This window comes from Pan paniscus, chromosome 5 (genome assembly GCF_029289425.2).
Source record: "Pan paniscus chromosome 5, NHGRI_mPanPan1-v2.0_pri, whole genome shotgun sequence".
Lineage (NCBI taxonomy): Eukaryota > Metazoa > Chordata > Mammalia > Primates > Hominidae > Pan > Pan paniscus.
The window spans coordinates 66,730,604-66,755,371 of record NC_073254.2 but is presented as its reverse complement, the minus strand read 5'-3'; the positions used below and the strand labels follow the sequence as shown (position 1 = coordinate 66,755,371).

Genomic DNA, 24,768 nt, shown 5'->3' with positions numbered 1-24,768 from the left:
TATTATGGATTTGTATTGTGTCTTTGGGTATTTTTGGGACCCTGAGGACATAGAAAAATGGCAGTATTACATCTATTTTGCGATCTCTTTGCAATCTTGTTTTCTTTCCATTCTCTTCCTGTATACTCTGCTCTCCAGGGAGCCCCCTAGCGTTTAGGCAGCCTTGGAGATGGGCTTGAGTCCATTAAAGTCTAGGGTGGAAAGAAAATTGAAATGGAGGAAAGCAGGAATGTGACCCAAGTATGGAAACTGTAGATACACTACTTTATTAGATTATATGTGCTTTTTAATTTTGAATCAGGATAGAGGAGGACTACGGGCTAAGCTCAGCTGGACTTTTTATGAGATATGTACAAATGCCCCTAATTTTTCTGTAGCAACAACCTGATTGATTTTGGGCAGTTTGCAGGTGTCGGGGATAACAAAGGAAATACATTTCCTCTGCTTAAAGATTTCATGCCCTAATGAAAGAAGGGAGAAACACCAATTAAATAGCGGTGTGTCCTTCACAGCTGAAGATGATTATATTGGGACAAATCAAGTCTTTATCAAAGACCATGGCATGATTAATTCATTAAATAGAATTGTCTTTACATAGTTTCCAAATTTGCCATTAGCTCATGGAATGTTAGAGTAAGACAGATTATCAGAGATATTCTAATTCAGTTTCTTCATCTTATACTGTATATAAGGAAACAAGCCCAGAAAAAAGTGTGAGAATCAAAGATGTGGTTTTCAGATTTCCACTCTTTTGGACTTTCTACTACAAATGACTCGACTTCTTTGCTAGTTTGAACTAAGCTTCCCGGTTCTTTTAGCGTTAATTTCAAATTGTTTCCAGAGCAGAGGATATCTCAGTACTCTGTCCAATAAGTTCATAAAATAAGAGTTATGAGTAAAAAGTCTTAATAAATCAGTAATTACCTCTTGCTATATAACGGCAAACAGTATCTTTATTCTAGAATTTTCTTTTTTTTTTGCCCGTTAATAAACATAAAAGCAAGCAGTCAAATGACAGCCTTTTTGCTTTGGCTAAGGATCGATTTATCTGCCCACTAGGATGGCACAAAACATACAGTAACTATAAACTGAATAATAACTAGAAATACATATACCCACACAAATAGATGGCATATATATTTTGTTTAGGCAGATTATTCTTAGAATATTTATCAGTACATAGTGAGTCCAGAAGACTTTAAAACATAAGCTAATAGTTGGCTGAAATTTCAGATAAAGAGTTATCAAATGTCTGATGTTGGGCAATCCAGTATTTCAGCTTCTTGTTCAGTAAAATTAAAAACACATGCTGGGGCAATGGGGTTGCTCTTTATTGTGCAGAGTGGTTACATGGGTGTAAGCACAGGTAAAAATTCACTGAGCTGTACACTTAAGATTTGTGCATTTTACTGTATATACATTATATCTCAAAATAAAACTAGAAATATAACAAAAAGCCAACCACGACGGACTGAAAACAAACATACAAATGTGGACGTGCAATGATCTTTTAGTCATTATGGTTTCAGATTTGCTGTTAGTTACTGATTGATATTTAATCAAAGTGACGTGAAACACTTTTTCCCCTCTTGAGCTGATCGTTCAGTAAGCTAAGTTACTTAAAAGGATCCTGTGATCTTTTTATAAGACCAGAAAGCCTTTAATTTACCTGTTATTAAGTAAGATGGAGTAGTAACGGTTTCCAGAATTTGTATAACACACGATGAAGTCTCTAGGGGGCAGGGTAAACACAGATTTTTTTTTTCACTTCATCCTTCTCTGCGGCGATGTCTTTATGGAGTTCGTCAGGCAACGGTATCAGATAGCAAATGGGTTTTTAACTAATCCTTCCCTAAGGTACTATAGTTCTATATTCTATCCTATAGATTCTCAAAATCCACTTTTACACTAGGATGCCACTGGAGGGCAGTTCTGATTTGGATATATCTTAAAAATGATTTGCTTTTATGTTTTCATCTTCCTGCGTTATAAAGCACCATCCTCTGAATTTGGTCGTTGCATCGGGTCAAAAGTTCTGCAGCTTGAAAAACCCTGCAAAAACATCCGGAAAGGAGGGAGAACACTACAACTCCCAGAACGCAACGCTTTCCCTCTCGCCAGCCTGTCCCCTCCAGCTGCTCAATGACCAGCCTCTGTGAGCCTCCTCTCAGCCCTATTGGTCAGTTTGCTCGTCAGTGAGGGAGGCGGAGGGAGGGGAGGAACAGAGAATCCCGGATGGTACGTTTCCCGCCACCGCGGGGCGCGCAGCGGAAAACCCGAAGAAGAAGAAGCTTTTGATTGGACAGTCGCTAGTCCGACCTCAGAGAACTCAGCCAATCATAATGCTTATATGCTCCCAAGGTCCCCGCCTCTTCCTCGAGGTAACCTTTGGTGGCGGGAAGAGTTCGGAAGTTTTCGCGCCGGGGTGGAGTCATCCTGGGAACCTCCACGCGACTTTGGTGGAGGTAGTTCTTTGGCAGCGGGCATGGCGGGTACCGTGGTGCTGGACGATGTGGAGCTGCGGGAGGCTCAGAGAGATTACCTGGACTTCCTGGACGACGAGGTGAGGGAGGCGCCGGCGCGCGGGCTCTAGCGCTCGGAGCCCCTGCGGACGCGGCCCGGCCGGGAAGCCAGAGGCCCGCCAGGCCTCCAGACCGTGGTGCCGCAGCGGAGCCTGCCGGGCCCGAGCCTCCAGCCCCAATCTTGTAACTTCTCAACGCCGGACTCGCTAGTTTGTGTTCGATAAGTGAACTCTTAGGAAGCCAGCTTTCTCCTAAGTACAAGCGATGGTCCGGGCGCGCAAAAGGCGACAGGTTCCCATTAAGTGCAAGCAGATTGGCAAAGCCCACCTCGGCCTTTTGCATTTCACTGCTCTCTCTTGATTTGAGGAGACTGTGGGGGAGGGGCTGCCCTAGGGCTATAGTGACCAGCCGCGTTGCAGAGTGCTCAGATTTTAGGGACTGACTTTTTACCAGGAGGAAAAGACTCCCTAATTCGGCTGCATTCTTTTTCAGTACCAACTAAGATGCAGATAAAAAGTGTTTTGTGTGCAGGCCAAGGGGATTTTATGTGCAACCCAAGACTTAAAGCCATAGAATGTTGAAGAAACCATCTTGAAGGGTTGATGATGTGACCAAATAGCTGAGATTCTCTATTCCTTTAGGTCGGGGTATGAGAACCCTTTCCGTATTATAGAGATGATTGGAAAAAATATTACTTTTTACATAATTCTTAAATGAAAAGCCATTTTAATGTGACTATTAAGAGTCTGTTTTATTTACATTTTTATTATATATATCTGAAGTGCACATGTTTTGATATACATGGTGAAATGATTACTACAGTGAAACAACATATCCATCTATTCACGTTGTTACCTTTAACATTCACATTGCTAGGTTTAACTTAACATTTTAACAAAGTTGGCACTTACTGTCCATTTAGACTTCTCATGAGCTCATTTTAATTCTCCACTAAAGACAGAAATTACAGCATGCAGAAAAGTTGTCCATGATGATGGGAATAACAGCATGGACCTTGAGGAAGTCATTATAATTCTTATAGTCCCCTCTTAGGGTGTTATTTCGAATCTAAAAATAGTGAATGAAAGGGAGAAATTGATGAGCACGTACTTACTGGGGATTCAGCTCTGCTGCAGAGATTGACTTAGCTATCTGGCTATGAGAACTACTTCTGTTTAGAAACATTGTTTTTAAATTTGTGGCTATGGTGATATGTGGTGGCTGTTTTGCAGGAAGACCAGGGAATTTATCAGAGCAAAGTTCGGGAGCTGATCAGTGACAACCAATACCGGCTGATTGTCAATGTGAATGACCTGCGCAGGAAAAACGAGAAGAGGGCTAACCGGTGAGAGGCAAGGGGATATACTGGCTGTCAGTGAGAATGGCTCCCTTCCCTCTTGGCCAGATTGGAACAGCCTCTCAGGAGAGGACTTGTATGAAACAGGATTGATCTACAAGCCCTCGTAGCTCACCTGCACCTATTTTTTTTTTTTTTTTCAAAAAGTGGGTGGTTGGCATTTTCCTCCCAAATGCCCCTCCTTCCAATGTTTAGCTGAATATCATTTTTATATCTTTGATAAGTTGAGGTGAAGTTGGTCCTTAGTTCTGGTATTTTACTGAGTCTTATAGGATGGTGTTTTACTGAGACTTATAGGAGAAAGCAGAAGCTGGATTTTCTCATTGTTTTTAATGATCTAAGAATGTCTGCTGTTTTGAGGATCCATTTTTTTGAGTTCTGCCCTGTCTAATTTTTCTTTCTCTTGCTTATGTACAGGCTTCTGAACAATGCCTTTGAGGAGCTGGTTGCCTTCCAGCGGGCCTTAAAGGATTTTGTGGCCTCCATTGATGCTACCTATGCCAAGCAGTATGAGGAGTTCTACGTAGGACTGGAAGGCAGCTTTGGCTCCAAGCACGTCTCCCCACGGACTCTTACCTCCTGCTTCCTCAGCTGTGTGGTCTGTGTGGAGGGCATTGTCACTAAATGTAAGTGGGTTAAAGGGGGCCGCTAAGGAAATGAATAGACAGGGAGATGGGGAAAGCAGGAGAGGCAAAGTAGATCTGGGTAGCTTGTGGCTTCAAAGAGGTGGAGCATTGGAATTATGTGGTAAAACTTGGAGGGGCTCAGGGTGTACAATGATTGGGGGACCTTGAGTAATCACATGTGTTAGTAGAATGATGAATTCTGCTGAGAGCTGGAGGAGTCTTGGTTCCTGGCAATCTCTAATTCCAACCTCTAACTCCACCTATTTATTAGTTGGGATTGGTGGTACTTAAAATTTTACATGGATATGGTGGTGGTCTATATATAAATAAAAAAGTGAATAAAAGGTAATATTGAAATATCGTAACCTAGTCAAAAAAACAGAGTATTTGGAGTCATCATAGGCTTGCATAGGTTTGGGTTCCACCTGTATCATCATCTAGTTGGGTGAGTTTATATATGCACATTTTCCATTCCTAGGTTCTCTAGTTCGTCCCAAAGTCGTCCGCAGTGTCCACTACTGTCCTGCTACTAAGAAGACCATAGAGCGACGTTATTCTGATCTCACCACCCTGGTGGCCTTTCCCTCCAGCTCTATCTATCCTACCAAGGTAAGGGGGATAAATCAGTTGAGCTGTCTTGGAGGTTGGAATCAAAGATACCTGTTTTAAGGCAAGGAATTGTGTAATATCTGAAGTCTTTTTTCTGTAAAGGGTGAAAAATAAGGATTAATCCAAAGGAAAGATTGATGGCAGGCCAGAGTTTAATATGAAAATCCCACAATTCTTATTTATTTATTTATTTTTAAAGATGAGGTTCTCCTATGTTGCCTAAGTTGGAGTGCAGTGGGTATTCGCAGGTGCAGTCATGGTGCACTAAATTTGCAAACTCCGGAACTCAAGTGATCCTCCCAAGTAGTTGGGATTGCAGGCATGTGCTACGCCACCTGGCTTCACAATTCTTATTTTTTTTTTAGAGACGGGATCTGTCTCTCTCAGGCTGGAGTGCAGTGGTGCCATTATAGAACACTGCAGCCTGAAACTCCTGGACTCAAGGAATCTTCTCACCTTAGCCTCCTGAGTACCTGGGATTATAGGCATGCACCACCAGGTCCGCTAATTTTTTTTCACTTTTTTCTAGAGACAGGGTCTCGCTATGTTGCCCAGGCTGGACTTGAAGTCCTGGCCTCAAGTGATCCTCCTGCTTCCATCTTCCAAAGTATTGAGATTACAGACATGAACCACCATGCCCAGCCACAACTCTTATTATTTTTTTAAGAAAACACTTGTTCATTTTAGAAAATTAAGGAATAGTCAAAAGAAGAAGTCATCTACATAGATGTTTTAACAACGTTATAATTTTAGAATCTGCTTTTTAAAAAGTAGAAAAATAATGCTAGACTGTTATGTAATCTTTACAAATATTTCGTTGCGGGTTTGGGAGCAGGTTGGCATAGGAAAATGCTTTCTTCTTGGTGTTCAGATTGATCTGGATTGAGGACAATGCAAGGTTTTCCTCTGGAGACAAAAGATCATTAATATGGATTACTTGATGTCTGAACTGATTCTATCAAACAATTCCTCTCCTCCCCTCATCAAATTTTAATTGAGAACTACTGTATTCAAAGCACTATTAGGCGCTATGGAGGACAAGGATATAAATAAGGCCCAGTCCTCGTCATTAGTCTTCACAGTGGTGGAGAAATGAAACATAAACAAAAACAAGAATGAGTATCTTAGAATTATAACTTAAACATACTTTAGCATCATTTAGTCTACCTCCAGATGAAATGCTGAGATCAGAGAAGTTAAACAATTTGCTTACGGTCCCAGTTAGTGATGGCCTTAAGGACTAGGACCTGTGTCTCCTTAGTTCATGCCAGTTGTATTTTCTAAGTCATTCTGTTGTCTTCTTCGGACCTTAAGATCTCCACTTTTTTAGAATTTCCTCTTCAGGAAGTACTTGGGAAGTACTCTTCTGTTGATTACTGTGGCCAAGCTTCTTTATTTGAAAAGTGAAATACATTGGACCAGATCTTCTGGAGGTTGTCTATGGTGATGCTTAAGAGCGTGGGCTTTGGAGTTAACACCTGTATCAAGTCAAGACTCTGCTACTTAACTGTGTGACCTGGGGGAACTTACTTAATCTCTCCTTGTCTCCTGGTTTCCTTGTGCATGACGTGTGAAAATACCTTCTTTACAAAGTTGTTGTGATAATTACATGAGATAATTTTGTGAAGTAATAGCACAGTGCCTGGCACATAGCAAACACTCAATAAGTGACAACTGTGTTTTTAGAAAATTCAAATGTGAAGGAAGTAAAACTTTAATATATGTACAGGAAAGCTCACATAAGTGTATAGCTTGATGAATTTTTACAAGCTGAGTACACCTGTGTAACCAGCTCCAAATGAGGAAATATTAGCACCCAGAAGTCCCTCTTGAGGGCTCATGTTACCTAGGGGTTACCACTATCCTGATGTCTAACAGTATGGATTACTTTTGGCTGTTTTTTATTTAAATATTTATGGGCTTCTTATGCTCAGCATTGTGTTTATGAGATTTATCCACGTTGTGTATAGGTGTGTTTCATACATTTTTATTGCTGTATAGTATTCATTTATGTGAATATACTGTGTTTAACCATTACACTATTGATGGCATTTTTACACTTTAAAATTTTTGACTACTAGGCATAATGTTGCTATGAGCATTACAATGCATGGCTTTGGGTGAATGTTTCTGTTGGGTATTACCTAGGAGTGGAAAAACTGCTTCAGAATGTAAGCATATATTCAGCTTTAGAGGGGAAGTAAGAATCTTAATTTAGATGTTAATATAACCATAGTCCATTCAGACTATGGGTTGCCCCTTCCATTCGATGGTTGTTACTAAAACAGACAGGAACACCAAAAGCTAGAGAAGGTACTTGGCTTTTTTTGTTACTGAATAATAAAATTTTATGAAGTCATCTTATTTGCCATCACAGGTGAGTGTGGCATTTTTAAGACAGGACGGAGATCACTTTGTCCCTCTGTGTGCCTTTTTCTAGGATGAGGAGAACAATCCCCTTGAGACGGAATATGGCCTTTCTGTCTACAAGGATCACCAGACCATCACCATCCAGGAGATGCCGGAGAAGGCCCCAGCCGGCCAGCTCCCCCGCTCCGTGGACGTCATTCTGGATGATGACTTGGTGGATAAAGCGAAGCCTGGTGACCGGGTTCAGGTGGTGGGAACCTACCGTTGCCTTCCTGGAAAGAAGGGAGGCTACACCTCTGGGACCTTCAGGTAAAGGGTCTGCCTTAAAGTATATGGAATGCTGTTGACAGCTTCCATTTCTGGTAATATCCTTTCTCCAGTTTGCCATATTCCAGAGAGTTATATCTGATAGGTGGAGCACTCTACCTGCCTGGGAGACAGGATACCTTCAATACCTCTTTTCTATCAGAAAAAGCTGGTGATACTTAACCATCATATGCCAAAAATGAGAGTTATTGGTGACAATGATTACAGCCTCATGGCTTTCCTGGGAGTTTCTCATTTAATTACGCTTCGTCCCCATACACAGTTCTGTCTGAAGTTCTGTGGGTCAATTCCAGAGGTGGGGCATGATCAGCATATTTGGATCACAGACAGAACCAGTTGTTTAATTCACAATAGCTACCTGCCCCCTCCCCACCAACTCTGATTGGCTGGTCTAGTTTGGCAGCCTAAAAAGGCTTACTCCTGCTAGGGGTACTAGCTACTGATGTTAGGAATTGAATATAACGGGTTTCCTCTTTATTCTGTTTGTCCCAGGACTGTCCTGATTGCCTGTAATGTTAAGCAGATGAGCAAGGATGCTCAGCCCTCTTTCTCTGCTGAGGATATAGCCAAGATCAAGAAGTTCAGTAAAACCCGATCCAAGGTCTGGGCATCCTTTAGAAATTTGAGGGTGGGAATGGATTTCTAAGAGTTGTGTTTTGGTGCATGGCTATTTTTGTACTAGATCAGAAGGAAGGGTTGAGGTTTGATGTTAGCTTTTTCTATTTTTGTCTCAGTCAGCAAATGAAGGGTGTTTTTGCTGTTTGTTCTTTAGTAATTCTGTTGTTATTAAACAGAATTTTAATACCTGCTACCTGCTGGGCTGCTAAATGAGCCTAGTACAAATATTAGGATAGGTGTTAACTTGCCCGTGTACCAATAAGTCTATTTATTACTGAAGGCGTTAGTGATGCATTACTACTTAAACATTTTTTCTTTGTTTTAGTTCTCCAACTTGTTTTTATCTTTTTAAGATAGGATGTATATCCACATTTAGAATTGAACTACATATATGAATGTGTGATGATAAAGGTTACTGTTCAAGCACAGTACATGTTCTTATTAAACCTAAAATGTTTTGAACCTGGGGATACTTTTTTCCCTTAAAGATTAAACCTCTAAACAAGTTTTGGAATCGAGGCTGCTCTGTGCCTACTCTGATAATGGCCTGATAGTGTAATTTGTCTTAGAAAAGAATTTTTTGCAGTTAGGAACAATGTACCTGTTTGTATGTTTCTTCAAGTATTTTCTTTTTTTTTTTTTTTTTTTTTTTTTTTTGGTGAGACGGAATCTTGCTCTGTGACCCAGGCTGGAGTGCAATGGTGCGATCTCTGCTCACTGCAACCTCCGCCTCTTGGGTTTAAGTGATTCTCCTGCCTCAGCCTCCCAAGTAGCTGGGATTACAGGCGCACACCACCACGCCTGGCTAATTTTTTGTATTTTTAGTAGAGATGGGGTTTCACCATGTTGGCCAGGCTGGTCTCGAACTCCTGACCTCGTGATCTGCCTGCCTCGGCCTCCCAAAGTGCTAGGATTACAGACGTGAGCCACTGCGCCTGGCCCTCTTCAAGTATTTTCTATAGGCCAAAGTATATAAAGGGGAGCTCCACAAAGTCCCATTGAATCTCACTAGGCTTGCCATTGGTTATTTCTCCTGTAGGATATCTTTGACCAGCTGGCCAAGTCATTGGCCCCAAGCATCCATGGGCATGACTATGTCAAGAAAGCAATCCTCTGCTTGCTCTTGGGAGGGGTGGAACGAGACCTAGAAAATGGCAGCCACATCCGTGGGGACATCAATATTCTTCTAATAGGTATGACGTTGGGGATTTGCTTTAGACTGTTGTTCTGATGGAGTGGTTGTGGAGACCTATAATATGTAAGATTGTATATTCTGTACTTAGCAGTATTTCAGTCCTATCAAAGGACAAAAGGCTAAAATGAATCTTTTTTTTTTGTCATGTCTGGAATTCCTGATTTATAGTATATAAATATTCTTCCGTGAGTGGTGAAGGGAAAAGCGAAGGAAAAATATTAAAATCCTGTATGACTCTGTTGTGTCAAGAGCTGTGCTAGAAAGGCAGAATTTGCTGGGGGTGCTGGGGAGTTTCCTAGAGAGTCATCACTGCCCCCACCCTACAGGAGACCCATCCGTTGCCAAGTCTCAGCTTCTGCGGTATGTGCTTTGCACTGCACCCCGAGCTATCCCCACCACTGGCCGGGGCTCCTCTGGAGTGGGTCTGACGGCTGCTGTCACCACAGACCAGGAAACAGGTAAGGGTGTAAGGTCCTTGGCAAAGGCCCAGCAGAGAGACTGAGCATAGATACTTTGTGTGCCCTGGCTTGTGTTCTGAAGATACAGCTGATAGGTTAGTTGGGTCCAGATTATAGAGGACTGAGTATTCAGCAATGGTGGGTGAATTATTTAAGTCTTTGGTGTTCATCTATTTACAGGAATGTTTTCGATTTAAAGGATTAAGTCTTAGCACATTAGAAAGGAAATAAAAATGAAGATTGTACTATTTTATGAACTAGAGGAAGGGATTTGGAGACCAGTGAAGAGAAGGCAGAGGTCTAGTTGGGGTATTACTTGAGGTTGAGGCCGAAGAGAGAATCTATGAAGGAAATTTGTGAGAAGCTAGTTACTTAGGGGTCAAAGTGGGACAAAGAGATACTATTAATATTTAGATTAGAGCTGAAAAGGTGACCCACCAGGGTTTCCTCTAAGTTTCTCGGAGCCAACACACCATTGCCGCATTCTCACGTGCAAAGTGAGAGATTCCTAGGAAGGAGATTGAAATCCTTCCCTTCTGGCCCCTATAACCTAGACTGTAGCACGTATTTTTACCTTCTCACTTCCCAGGAGAGCGCCGTCTGGAAGCAGGGGCCATGGTCCTGGCCGACCGAGGCGTGGTTTGCATTGATGAATTTGACAAAATGTCTGACATGGATCGCACAGCCATCCATGAAGTGATGGAGCAGGGTCGAGTGACCATTGCCAAGGCTGGCATCCATGCTCGGCTGAATGCCCGCTGCAGTGTTTTGGCAGCTGCCAACCCTGTCTACGGCAGGGTAAGTGGAATCAGGCCCCAACCATTGTCCTCACCTTCATTTGGTTTTGCTGACTAACTGGGCTGAGAAGTGTATTCTAGGTGACCCAGGGGAATAGTAGGCCAAAGACTAAAAGTAAGGCCATTTTCTTGTTATTGTCCTTTGTTTAGAGCAGTGTTCCTCACCCATTCCTGCACAGCAGAATCCCCTGGAAAGTTCCTTATTTAAAAGTAACTTTTTAACAGTACAGTTAAACAGTCCATTTAACATATTTAACCGTCCATTAAATAAAAGGACTACATGCATGTGGCGGGAGAATTTCTAAACAGAACAGGTACATAGTATGAAAACGAAAAGACTTGCTTCTCTCTCCTGTCACTTTGCCAAGAAATAACAGCTTTGAAGTGTTGCAGGAAACAAAACTTTAAGCATGTAGCAGCAAATACACTATTTCCTTGTTAAGAATTATCTCTTTGTTTTTATCATGACTGTGATGTGCTAGATATAATCTTTTATATTTGTCTGTGCGTGGGGTTTGTTGAGTTTTTCCTTTTAAAAATATAGATTTCTAGTATTCCATCACAGGGATGTATTTAACTAGTCTCCATCTGATGGGTATTTAGTGGTTTCCATTTTTTCCTCCCTATTTTGAATGAAGCTGTAGTGGCCATCCCCTTATGTGTGTGGATAGATTTGGGAATATATCTGTAGTATAAATACCTAGCAAGGAAATTACTGGATTAAGAGTTATGTGCATTTTTCTTTTGGTAGAGATTGCAAAATTACCCTCTTTAAAGATTGTACCATATTAATACTTCTATTAATGAATGCTCATAAATGCTTTGTATTTACCAACTCCTTTTATCCTACCAGTAACTACCTCACAATGTGTAGTTATCTTTATTTTACAGATGAGAAAATGGAGGTACAAAAGATTATGTAACTTGCTCAAGAGCCACAAACTTGAAAATCGCAGAGCCAGGATTTGAGCCCAGAGCTCATGCTGTGTCCTGGCAGTTTATAATCAATCCCACAGTGTATGGGAACACCTTGTTGCGATGCAATGGTGTTTTTTATACATACAGTTGCATGGTCCCCAGTTCAGAGTTTCTGAATTAAAATCTCTTGAGTTGGAGCTCTTGGTAGCTATGGTTTAGAGGGGCTCCATAGGTTTGGTTTTAATGTGTAGCCAAGGTTGAAAACCATAGCTTTTAAAATTAATGATAGGGCTGGGTGCAGTGTCTCATGCCTGTAATCCTAGCACTTTGGGAGGCTGAGGTGGGAGGATCACTTGAGCCTAGGAGTTTGAGACCAACCTAGGCAATATAGTGAGATCTCATCTTTAAAAGTAAAATAAAATAAAATAAATGATAATGTATGTTTATGTCATTCTCAAGAGTGATGGGGAAATACAAGAAAAATGGCAGGACCTGAAACGTGAACATGGTCAAAATCATTATTACCTAAAGGTTGTTATGTTCTCTGACTGTGAAGTGTATGTGGATGGGTAAGTATCAGTCCAGTAGGCCCAGAATTGAAAGGAGAGTATTGGGTTTTTGAATCCCAAGGAAAAACTCCCTTGATTTTTTTTTTTTTTTTTTCTGAGACATAGTCTTACCCTGCCACCCAAGCTGGAGTACAGTGGAGTGATCCTGGCTCACTGTAGCCTCGACCTCCCTGGGCTCAGGTGATCCTCCCACCTCAGCCTCTTGAGTAGCTTGGACTACAGATGCGTACCACCATGCCTGGCAAATTTTTTTTTCTTTTTAAGTTTTTATAGGGACAGGGTTTTGCATGTTGCCAGGCTGGTCTCGAACTCCTGGGCTCAAGCAGTCTACCTGCCTCAGACTCCCAAAGTGCTGGGATTACAGGTGTGAGTGGATATGCCTGGCCAGTTTCTAAGATGTTATGATATATAGATCATTGACCATTTTAGTTGAGGTTTTACTTGTATCTTCTGAGTAAGGGACTCCAAAAAGTTCTAAGTGCTTGTAGCCTAACCAATTTGCCCTGTCTTTATGACAGGTAGGGGAAAGGGATCATCTTTCAGAGTCAGGTCCTGCCTTGGGAATGAGAAGAGCAGAATAAGGTTTGGGAAGCAGGGGCCTGGTTTTGAGACCTACACTCAGCCTGTTAGAGGTTCCTGTAGTAGAAAGTGGGGCTTCCTAGGAAGCTCAGTTAAAGAAGGGTTGCAGGTAGAAGAGATGATTTACATTGTTTAATGGCTTTAAAACACTTCCCTTTTTCACTGCTTTTTGTCTGTTTTGCTCTTTGAGGTCAAGCCTTTCATTCCCACTCCCAGAACTGCAGCAGCCTTGTTGTTCTTTCTTCCTATTGATGTCATGTCCACTTCTGTTGTCCTCGCATTCCCCAGTATGACCAGTATAAGACTCCAATGGAGAACATTGGACTACAGGACTCACTGCTGTCACGATTTGACTTGCTCTTCATCATGCTGGATCAGATGGATCCTGAGCAGGATCGGGAGATCTCAGACCATGTCCTTCGGATGCACCGTTACAGAGCACCTGGGGAGCAGGATGGCGATGGTGAGGCCATAAGAATAGTAAGAGTAACTAATGGAAAGGCGCTAAACAGATGGTAGTTTCTCAGGCCCAACCCAGGTGGTGGTAGGTGTTTCAGTGTCTGGGTTGATGTTGAAGAGCCCTCAACTGTTTAGCCACCTCCCCTTCTTGCTTAGTGGAGGGTATCCTAAGGTGTGTCTTTTGTCCATTTCCGGGTCTGGGAATAACTGAGCATCTTGTGTGAGCCAGGCAGTTCCACTATCTTTATTTGTGGGTTCCATGTGTCTGATTCTTTTTGGGCCCTTTCTTTATGAATCTTGGTGTCTCCCCTTCTTGTGCTATAGAAGAAGCAATTTCCTCTCGGTTAAACTCTTTATTACTCTCCTTTCTCCTAACTTGGGTATACCAGCTATGCTCTTGGGTAGTGCTGTGGATATCCTGGCCACAGATGATCCCAACTTTAGCCAGGAAGATCAGCAGGACACCCAGATTTATGAGAAGCATGACAACCTTCTACATGGGACCAAGAAGAAAAAGTGAGCATTCTCATAACTCTTCCTCAAGGGAACCTGAAATATGTGTTATATTAGAGCATGTGTATATCTAAGCTTAGCTAAGGCCTTATATGCCCAGATCAAAGCCATGCCTGGAGTCATAACCATGTGGATTAATTTTCTTCTTTTCTGGGTCCACAATATATCCTTTATCCTGGCCAGTTGCCTTGTAAATGTTTAGGTAATTCAGCGCAGGTTCAGGTCTTTTCTTAAAATAGAGTTTTGATGATACGCCTGATGGTGGGTGTGCCTTATATATGAAAGATGGCAAGTGTCATGTAGCCATTTGTGATGAAGGGTCAGCAGATAGCAAACATTTGAGACTTTGTAGGTAGACTTGGTGAAGGAGACGTGTGATCAGGTGCTCAAAGCATGAAATGTGGGATCTTACACCTCTATTTTTGGCCATGATGCAGTAAGAAGCATAGCATAATCTTCAAAGCTGTTGGTTTAAGAATGTAGAATTTGGAGTCAGAAAACTTTTAGTCAACTTTAGCTTCTCTGAGCTGTAGTTTTCCCACCTACAAAATAGAGCAAATAATACCTAAACTTTCTACCTAAACTACCTAACTTACAAATAATACCTGTAATAATTAAATAAAAATATGTGAAAGAGTCTTGTCTATGTTCCATATAAATGGGAGTTATGATATTGGGTTCTAGGCTTTGTTTTGACCCTGGCTTTTCTGAGAGGCAAAGCCACTAATCCAGGCAGGTGGTAAGATGTGGCAGGGAGATGGAATTCACTGTGTGTGGCTCCAGGGAGAAGATGGTGAGTGCAGCATTCATGAAGAAGTACATCCATGTGGCCAAAATCATCAAGCCTGTCCTGACACAGGAGTCGGCCACCTACATTGCAGAAGAGTATTCACGCCTGCGCAGCCAGGATAGCATGAGCTCAGACACCGCCAGGGTGAGTGCCTGGGGGAGCCTAGGCCTGGGGTCCCTTAGGTATATGGCTGGGCAGGAGTCCCTGCTATCTGGGAGCTTTGAAAGCATTTTAACTTAGTGACTTTTTTCCTGGTCTGAAGGGCTTCCTGTTATACAGTTTTAATCATTTCCTTTTATAAAGGAAAATGAAATAAGGACCCCAGAGATAACATGTCTCTTATTAGTTAAAATGACATTGGCCTCCAGAAGCTGTGATTCATTCAGCAAACATAGGAGTGACTTCTGGGAAGTGACCTAGTCTTTCCTCTTACAAGCAATGTAAAATTAATAAACACTCTTTTCAAAGAGCTCAGATCCGGAGCGGGGGAAGCACAAAGGTAGATAGAAAGACATCCGTACATATTTATAAATATTTACCCCAGTGTGGTACTTACAAAGGAATGAACGTGAAAGGCTATTTGAGTATAGACGAATAAACTGTTAATTTCTTTTAGACTTCCCTGAAGGGGTATGAATGTCAAGGAAGGATTCCCAGAGAGTATGATATTTGGACTGGACTTTGAAAAAATGACTAACAGGCAACCATGATGGTTATTCAAAGCAATTTCTGGTAACCTAATATAGGTGTCCATGAATTTGTCTAAATCTTTTTTTTGTTTTGTTTTTGTTTTTGTTTTGGTGAGACAGAGTTTCACTCTTGTTGGCTAGGCTGGAGTGCAATGGCGCGATCTCAGCTCACTGCAATCTCCACCTCCCTGGTTCAAGCGATTGTTCTGCCTCAGCCTCCTGAGTAGCTGGGATTACAGGCATGCACCACTATGCCCGGCTAATTTTGTGTTTTTAATAGAGACCAGGTTTCTCCATGTTGGTCAGGCTGCTCTGGAACTTTTCCTACCTCAGGTGATCCTCCCGGCTTGGCCTCCCAAAGTGCTGGGATTACAGGTGTGAGCCACCATGCCCGGCCCAAATTTGTCTAAATCTTTTAGGGGCAGTGTAGTTCACATAGGATTTTACAGCAGAAAGACCCAAGTCCAGAACTCTTATTATGTTACATAGACATAGATTCTTGGATTAGACATGATCCCAGATCATTTACTCAAGCCTCACCCACTCTGTCTTTTCAAATCCCTGCTGGGACTTTTTTTTTGAGATGGAGTCTTGCTGTGTTACCCAGGCTGGAGTGCAGTGGCATGGTCTCGGCTCACTGCAACCTCCACCTCCCGGGTAGGTGGGACTACAGGTGCGTGCCACCATGCCCGGCTAATTTTGTATTTTTAGTAGAGACGGGGTTTCACTGTGTTGACCAGGCTGGTCTCAATCTCCTGACCTCGTGATCCGCCCACCTCGGCCTCCCAAAGTGCTAGGATTATAGGCATGAGCCCGGCCGGGACTTCTTAATACCCCCAGTGACAGCATGCTCAGAGCATCACTGTTTTGAAATTTTAGAATATTTATTAAGCTTAAACCTATTTTCCCACAACTTTTACCTGTGGGTGTTAGTCTTGTTTTCTGGAGGTTGTGTATCACCTGTCTTCCTCATTAAACAGCTTACTTTCTTTTTGACTGTTCCTTTCCACATGCGAACTTCTGGTGTGTCCCAGGCCCTCTCATTGAACCTAGAACTGAGCGTCATACACTATTTTAGTTGTCTTAGTGTGGGGTCTGTAAGTGAATTCCAAGAGAATTTGGATTCTCTAGGTCTGCTAGTGCAGGCCAGGATTTCACCAGCTTTTTAGGTGGTTTAAGAATTAGAACTTGTCATGGAGTGTATGACTTCCAAACTCCGGTAGCTTTCTAAATTATTACAAGATTTGATGAATGAATTTAAATGTGAATGTATTTATTTTTGAATGTCATTGTGGATATACATGGTAATTTAGGAAACTTGAAACAAGAAGTGACCAGGATACGTCAGTGATGGGGTCATATAATGGGAGACCCGGGAGGTGTGACAGAAGGAAGTAGTTTCTTTTTTTTCTTTTTTTTTTTTTTTTTGAGATGGAATCTCGCTCTGTTGCCCAGGCTGGAGTGCAGTGGCATGATCTTGGCTCACTGCAACCTCTGCCTCCTGGGTTCAAGCTATTCTCCTGCCTCAGCCTCCTGAGTAGCTGGGATTACAGGCATGCGCCACCACACCGGGCTAATTTTTTTTTTGTATTTTTAATAGAGATGGGGTTTCACCATGTTGGTCAGGCTGGTCTCAAGCTCCTGACCTTGTGATCCGCCTGCCTTGGCCTCCCAAAGTGCTAGGATTACAGATGTGAGCCACCACGTCCGGGCTGGAAGTAGTTTCATGTCTGATCCCAGCTCTGCAGCTAGCTTTTGGACTGTGGACAAATCCTTTCACCTGTCAGGTCAGCTTTCTTATCCATAAAATAAGAGGATTGGATACATCAGAATCACCTGAAACTTGTACACATATCTAGTCCTAAACACTGAGATTTCTGATTCATTCATTTCCAATTCATTCTGATTGATTAGGTCAAGAAGGCCATTCAGACAATAGCATTTTAAAAGATAAAGGCATCCCAGTTTGGTATTCATCGACCCCTGTGAGAAACATTTGTTAGGAATGTGTCAGAGTTCTCCTTCTCCGGACTGAGTTTACTGAAGTTACGTATTTGTCCTCAGATTACTTCTTTCCTATCCCTCCTTTAGTGTGACTTTGGAAAATCTCCTTGAAAGTCTTTGAGTCCCATTTCCTTCATGTATAAAACTTCTCCAAGTTATTAAGAGGGTGAAATGACAGAATGTATATAAAGGCAAACTTCCTGCTGCATTGCAGGCCTGCAATCACTGATGATTTTTCTCCCTTCTCTTTTCTACGCTGTAGCTTTTTATCTTTCCAGTTGTTAGATGCCTAATCTTCCCTGTTCACTTGCTCCTCCTTCCTGCAACACTCTTGCGTATATTTCCTTGATCATTGCTATCATCTTTCTCATTTTTATATGGTATCTGTAGAGAACACAGAACTCTGAATTCTTTGCTTGGGCCTCCTGGGGCTTTTCTGGTAGTGTCATTTCCCTTTCTGTGCAGTAGGATTGATGGGCATGCCCTTTCTGTGCAGTAGGATTGATGGGCATGCCTAAAAGACTTGGGATAAGCAATCCTCCCTTTTCTTCCCTAGACATCTCCAGTTACAGCCCGAACACTGGAAACTCTGATTCGACTGGCCACAGCCCATGCGAAGGCCCGCATGAGCAAGACTGTGGACCTGCAGGATGCAGAGGAAGCTGTGGAGTTGGTCCAGTATGCTTACTTTAAGAAGGTGAGGATTCAGATGCCTGGGCATGAGAGGATCTCCTGGATATATTACAGATGCATGGGCTTCCCAGCCTTCCGTGGCTGACGGCTACATTTGGATTGTCAACAGAAAGCAGTATTTGTCTTTCAGTCATCAGTCTGTCTCACTCTTTCCTCTGAAACACCCAGTGATTCTCAACCCTGACTGCACCGGAGAATCAGATGGAAAGCTTTAAAATGCTGATTCCAGGGCTCCTAGAGATTCTGGTTTAGTTGATGTGCTGTACTTTCAGTTAGCTGCTTCTCTGTCTACCCCTACTTCCTTTGCATCTTAAAAAAAAAAGTAGGTGTTTTCAAAAGAGCTACCTTGGTAATCTTCCTTGTCCCACTCTACCTTTCCTCTTGGTAGTCTCTTCAAATGTCCCATTGGCACCTCAGAAGCTCATGTTTAAAGTTGAACTCTCAAACTTGTCACTCATCCTGTTTCCCTATTTCTGTTTGTGACATTGCACCTCTGTCATTTTAGATATCAAGCCTCAAAGCCTAGACTCCCTTTTCCTAGTTGCCCACTCCCACCCTAGTCTGGTGAATGTTAGCCTTTTGGGGTTGAGTTGTGAGTCTAATAAACTCTTCCTTGCTTTTTGCTAGGTTAAGGGTTGAGTTGTGAGTCTGATAAACTCGTCCTCACTTTTTGCTAGGTTAAGGGTTGAGTTGTAAGTCTGATAAACTCTTCCTCGCTTTTTGCTAGGTTAAGGGTTGTCTTGGATTTCAATTAGACACCTGATTTATAAGGAAATGGATTGTTTTCACTTAACCATTATGGGCTAGACATTCGTTTCTTTATTCAGTAAACATTTATTGAGTACCTACTATATAAACAGCATTTAACATACTTCCCAGCATTTTGAAAAGATGGGTAGCAGTCTCTACTTCTGCCCCTGGTCCTGGGACTTAGGGACAAGAGGAGCTAGGTAAACCATTGGAAACATGGAAGTCTTTCCTGCTTATGATGCAGAAGGGACTGGGAGTTCTTGATGCAGTTCCCCTGCATCAGTGACCCCTCTAGCCCAGCCACACTTGCCTTGGTCTTAGGTTCTGGAGAAGGAGAAGAAACGTAAGAAGCGAAGTGAGGATGAATCAGAGACAGAAGATGAAGAGGAGAAAAGCCAAGAGGACCAGGAGCAGAAGAGGAAGAGGTAAGGTGGGGCAAGCAAATGAGATTAAAAAGTTAGTGGCCAAAAAGTTGGGGGTGCACGCCTGTAATCTTAGCAATTTGGGAGGCCGAGGCGGGTGGGTCACTGGAGTCCAGGAGTTTGAGACCAGCCTGGGAAATATGGCAAAACTGTCTCTACAAAAAATAGAAAAATTAGCTGGGCGTGGTGGCGGACACTTGTGGTCCCAGCTGCTCGGTAGGCTGGGGTTGGAGGATTGCTTGAGCCTGGGAGGGAGGCAGAGGTTGCAGTGAACCAGGATCGTGCCACTGCACTCCAGCCTGGGCGATAGAGAGAGATCCCATCTCAAAAAAAAAAAAAAAAAGTAGTAAGTTCCAGTGGGACTGGGGAGAGAAGTAGAGGGTAGAAGGTGGAACCAGCGCTGCTTATTGATGTCAGGTTGTTCATGGAGAGTGTTCCTAGACCTGCGGGGTTTGAGGATGAAGATAACCTGGGTAGGCTGGGCGCGGTGGCTCACGCCTGTAATCCCAGCACTTTGGGAGGCCGAGGCAGGCGGATCACGAGGTCAGGAGATCAAGACCATCCTGGCTAACAGTGAAACCCTGTCTCTACTAAAAATACAAAAAATTAGGCTGGCGTGGTGGCAGGCGCCTGTAGTCCCAGCTACTTGGGAGGCTGAGGCAGGAGAATGGCGTGAACCCAGGAGGCAGAGCTTGCAGTGAGCGGAGATCACACCACTGCACTCCAGCCTGGGTGACAGAGTGAGACTCCGTCCGTCTCAAAAAAAAAAAAAAAAAAAAAAAAAAAGAAGATACCCTGGGTAAAAGAGAAGGAGAGCGAGTCCTTCTTGTGTGCTTTTGACCCCTCTACTGAAGAAATGCTAAATAGTAGGAACAGCAACCCAACCACTGAGGGTTTTGAATATATACTTCAAAATTCTAAGGGAAAAACCTTCATGCTTATAGTTGAATTTATAAGGGTGAGTGATGTGGAAAAGAGCGTTGGGAAGCAGCGCCTGTTTGTGTTCTAGTCTGGGGACTTGGTCTCGTTTGGAACAAGCAGCACTTTGCAAAGGCCTAAGCCTAGTGCTTCACTTTGACTTACTGGTTTGTTTCCTTTTCTCCGTAGTTAGAGGCACATGATGGGGCTTCCTTGCCTTTCTGTCTCCAAACTCTTTCTCTGTCTTAACTGCTGTGGGTATTTTAGAAGGAAGACTCGCCAGCCAGATGCCAAAGATGGGGATTCATACGACCCCTATGACTTCAGTGACACAGAGGAGGAAATGCCTCAAGGTGAGTGAGCCCACTTACTGATGAAAGAGGTTGTTCCTGTGACTCTTGGACTTTTCCAGTTGCTCTGTGCACTTTATTTTCTTGTGGACTCCTGTTTGTTTGGCTCCCTGCTTGGGGCCTATGTCCAAGAGGTTTGTCCCAAGAGAGCTTCAGGGGAAACTTTGGAAAAAGCTTTGCTATATTATATACACCTCCTTGATGAACTGTGCTGTACTGTTTCACCTGGTATAAGCATTTCAGATAATATATACATTGAGGGTCTCCTGCCTGACTAAATTCCTTCATCATCCAATGAAGATTTCCCTATATCCTAATTATTCTGCCTGGCCCCATAAGAACCCTAGGAAATAGGAGTGTTCAGCAGGCTGAGTGAGAGATTGGGAGTGGAGATGATTTCTCTAGTGTTTGTGGAAATGGCTTCACCTTGCTTATCTTCCCCATCTCTACAACCATCAACCCTCTGAAGTACACACTCCAAAGACGGCAGACTCACAGGAGACCAAGGAATCCCAGAAAGTGGAGTTGAGTGAATCCAGGTGAGTACGGATGTTGCTCCTGCCCCTTCAAGAATTCTGTGTATCGCTGAGGAAGGGACTTTGTTCCCTTGGAGAGGGTGGGAAACAAACTGCTGGTCATCAATAGAACTCAAAACTAGAGGCCCGCGGCTTTTAACATTTTATATTCTCATTTAATTTCAAACTTACTGAAAAGTTACGAGAAAAGCATGAAGAACTTCTGGATGTCCTTTACCCAGAATCTTCAGTTGTTTAAATGAATAATTCTCTCTTTCTGAGAGAGAAGAGTTTTACAATAAGGATAAAACTTAATGTCTTACTGTAACTTCAGATTCTTCTTGGTGGGATAGATACATTTTGGCCATTTGTTTTTGAAATGAAGAATTTTTACCACCAGGGTTTTAGGAAACATTTTTATCTATGAATTTTGTTTACTGGACACCAAGAAACTCCATAGCCAAGTTTTACGTTTTTTCTTTTTATACTTTAAACACATAATACAATGTATTTACTGAAAAAAATTTGAAAAACATTGAAAAGTATTTAGAAAAAAAATTAAAATCAATTGTAACTCTATCCCTCAAGGACAACCATCAACTGTATCTTAAAATGCTTGAATCAGCTCGTATAGATCTCACTTTTTTTTTTTTTTTTTGAGACCGGAGTGCAGTGTTTATTTTTTACTTTTTTACAGTGTTTATTTTTTACTTTTTGTAGAGACGGGATCTCACCATGTTGCCCAGGCTGGTCTTGGACTCCTGGCCTCAAGCAGTCCTTCTACCTGAGCCTCCCAAAAGGCTGGGATTACAGGCATAAGCCACTGTGCTTGTTTAATCTCATTCTTTTTAATGACTGCAGGGTTTCCATGGTATGGATGGGTAAAAATTTAATGAAATTCTCTGATGATAGACATTTGGGTTGTTCCCTGTTTACAGTAAAACAGTATTAAATTTATCAGTGTGCACTCATGCAAGTATAGCTATAAGGTGAGTTCCTAGAAATGGGCTCCCTGGGCCAAAGGATATATGCTTTTAAGGGTTTAGTAAGTGCTGTTAAATTGTCCCGCATTGACGCTGACCAGGTTACTGTTTTACAGTGAATGGGAATGCCAGTTTCCCACACGCTAGTACAATAGTTTAGCTTTAAAGGGGGCTCCTCAAGGGTAGCACTGCCATCAGAGGCAGATGTGTGTGTGAGAAAGAATATTGAGGGGACGCCTCTACTGTATTAATACTATGGATTTTCCTAGTATAGCTGTTTCCTGAGAGCATTTGGGTTTGTTTACTCCTCTTCCCCCTTTCTTCTGTCTGGGACAGGTTGAAGGCATTCAAGGTGGCCCTCTTGGATGTGTTCCGGGAAGCTCATGCGCAGTCAATCGGCATGAATCGCCTCACAGAATCCATCAACCGGGACAGCGAAGAGCCCTTCTCTTCAGTTGAGATCCAGGCTGCTCTGAGCAAGATGCAGGATGACAATCAGGTCATGGTGTCTGAGGGCATCATCTTCCTCATCTGAGGAGGCCTCGTCTCTGAACTTGGGTTGTGCCGAGAGAGTTTGTTCTGTGTTTCCCACCCTCTCCCTGACCCAAGTCTTTGCCTCTACTCCCTTAACAGTGTTGAATTCAACTGAAGGCGAGGAATGTTGGTGATGAAGCTGAGTTCAGGACTCGGTGGACCCTTTGGGAATGGGTCATGAAAGCTGCCATGGGGTGAGGAAAGAGGAGACAGTGGGAGAGGACAATGACTATTGCATCTTCATTGCAAAAGCACTGGCTCATCCGCCCTACTTCCCATCCCACACAAACCCAATTGTAAATAACATATGACTTCTGAGTACTTTTGGGGGCACAACTGTTTTCTGTTTGCTGTTTTTTTTTTTTTTTTTTTTTTTTCTCCAGAGCACTTTGGTCTAGACTAGGCTTTGGGTGGTTCCAATTGGTGGAGAGAAGCTCTGAGGCACGTCATGCAGGTCAAGAAAGCTTTCTTTGCAGTAGCACCAGTTAAGGTGAATATGTATTGTATCACAAAACAAACCCAATATCCAGATGAATATCCGAGATGTTGAATAAACTTAGCCATTTCGTACACATGGTCTTAATAGTCATAGTGTGTTTTTTATACATAACATTGAATTGTTTTCCTTGAGAGCAATCGTGCAGGGTTTGCTGCTCCCGCATTTGCAGCAAACTACCACAAGGTGGCAGCAGCCTGCTGTGATCTCTGGGGGTCATGTCTTCTCTAGAGGCAGTTTTCTTCCTCAGCAGCACCAGCGTTTATCAGTCAAAATTGATAGTATAGACCAAACCCTACCAATTTAAAATAGCTAAATGGCCACGGGAGGCTAGTGAGTAAAAGTTCAGGAGAAGAATTGCCCCTCTGCCTGGCGCTTTTTGCCTGAATCTAAACTTACCCTTCATAAAGATAGAATACCTGATACGTCAGACACCTCAAAATCCTGGGAGTTCTTGCCCATAATGAGATCTTGTTACAGTATCTTTTTTTTTTTTTTTTTTTTTGAGACAGGGTCTCGCTTTGTGCCCAGACTAGAGTGCAGTGGTACAATCACAGCTGATGACAGCCTCGACCTCCTGGGCTCAAGTGATCCTCCTGCCTCAGCCTCCCGAGTAGCTGAGACCACAGACACGTGCCATCTAAGTTTTTATTTTTAATTTTTAGTAGAGATGAGGTCTGTCTGTTGCCCAGGCTGGCCTTGAACTCCTGGACTCAAGTGATTCTCCCATCTCGGCCTCCTAAACTGTGAGATTATAGGTATGAGCCACTGTGCCCAGCCTACAGGATGCTTTTGAAACTACCTGGGTGTCCACTCTTTGGGGTTGGTTAGCCTGTTTGCACAGAAGCTTGTGATGGGGCCAGGGCGGGACTTCTGTCCTACCGTTATATGGTTTGAATAGCTTCTGAAGAATTTTTCAAGTTACTTAGAAGAATCATGTGACTTTATGGGGGGCCTCGGTCACATGGACCGGAAGCTGCTTTCTGGTGGCAGATGTGGCTCTGAAGTTGTGCCAGTTCTAGGCTGTAAGATTGCTGAGGTACTTTCTTTTCCGTTTTTGCTGAGGGGTGATCTTTTACCACAAAGCAGGAGATATATTCTTTGGTTTGTTAGGACAAAGGGATTTTTTTCTTAAAGGGAGTAGTACAAAATTATTGGGGAATTCTGTTTTATCTGGGATTTTTTTTTTCCCCTCACTGATGCGAGCGAGATCTAAGTCCTACTGGAAGTGGTCTAGAGAGCACAGTTTCAAAAGAGTGCAGTGGTACCAGAAGGAGGAATTTGCCATTTGTTGAGCATTGGCAATAAGTCAGAAGTTGTGCTAGGTATAGCAGTGGGTGCAAAAGTGGCGCTTTCTGCTCTGAGGCTTCTAGGCTGGGGATATGTCAATATGTTGGTGAAAATTTCAGAATATAAAGTGTACAGCTGGGCACGGTGGCTCATGCCTGTAATCTCAGCACTTTGGGAGGCTGAGGCAGGCGGATTGCTTGAGTCCAGGAGTTTAAGGCCAGCCTGGGCAACATGGCGAGACCCTGTCTTTATTTAAAAAAAAATTAAGTATGATTATATACCAAATGAGGGCACACACAGAGATATAGGAATCCAGGGAGGACCATGAGGATGTCAGGTGCTACTGATGGGGTACAGCTATGAAGAACAGTTCTAGGAGTTCTTAGGGATCTCCTCAAGTGATTTGTTCTAGAAAGG

General features: G+C 42.8%; 1 protein-coding gene across 3 annotated transcripts; it reads left to right on the top strand.

Annotated features, from left to right (window-relative positions):
• The first annotated feature begins 1,313 nt into the window (after nt 1-1,313).
• MCM3 (minichromosome maintenance complex component 3) lies at nt 1,314-23,142 on the top strand. 3 transcript variants are annotated; one of them, XM_034962238.3, is made up of 18 exons: nt 1,314-2,563; nt 3,755-3,867; nt 4,297-4,505; nt 4,984-5,114; nt 7,555-7,793; nt 8,304-8,412; nt 9,469-9,622; nt 9,951-10,082; nt 10,672-10,880; nt 13,234-13,408; nt 13,794-13,920; nt 14,701-14,851; nt 17,957-18,097; nt 19,165-19,268; nt 20,451-20,536; nt 21,003-21,072; nt 21,769-21,919; nt 22,368-22,490. In XM_034962238.3, exons 1-18 carry the CDS (start codon nt 2,351-2,353, stop codon nt 22,488-22,490), a joined length of 2,637 nt encoding a protein of 878 aa, XP_034818129.2. In that variant the 5' UTR covers nt 1,314-2,350. The 3 variants fall into 3 exon arrangements, with proteins under 3 accessions (XP_034818129.2, XP_003833207.4, XP_003833208.2); XM_003833159.5 differs by lacking the exon at nt 21,769-21,919 and having other exon boundaries at nt 22,368-23,142; XM_003833160.7 differs by lacking the exons at nt 3,755-3,867; nt 21,769-21,919 and having other exon boundaries at nt 2,359-2,563; nt 22,368-23,142.
• Nucleotides 23,143-24,768: the final 1,626 nt, after the last annotated feature.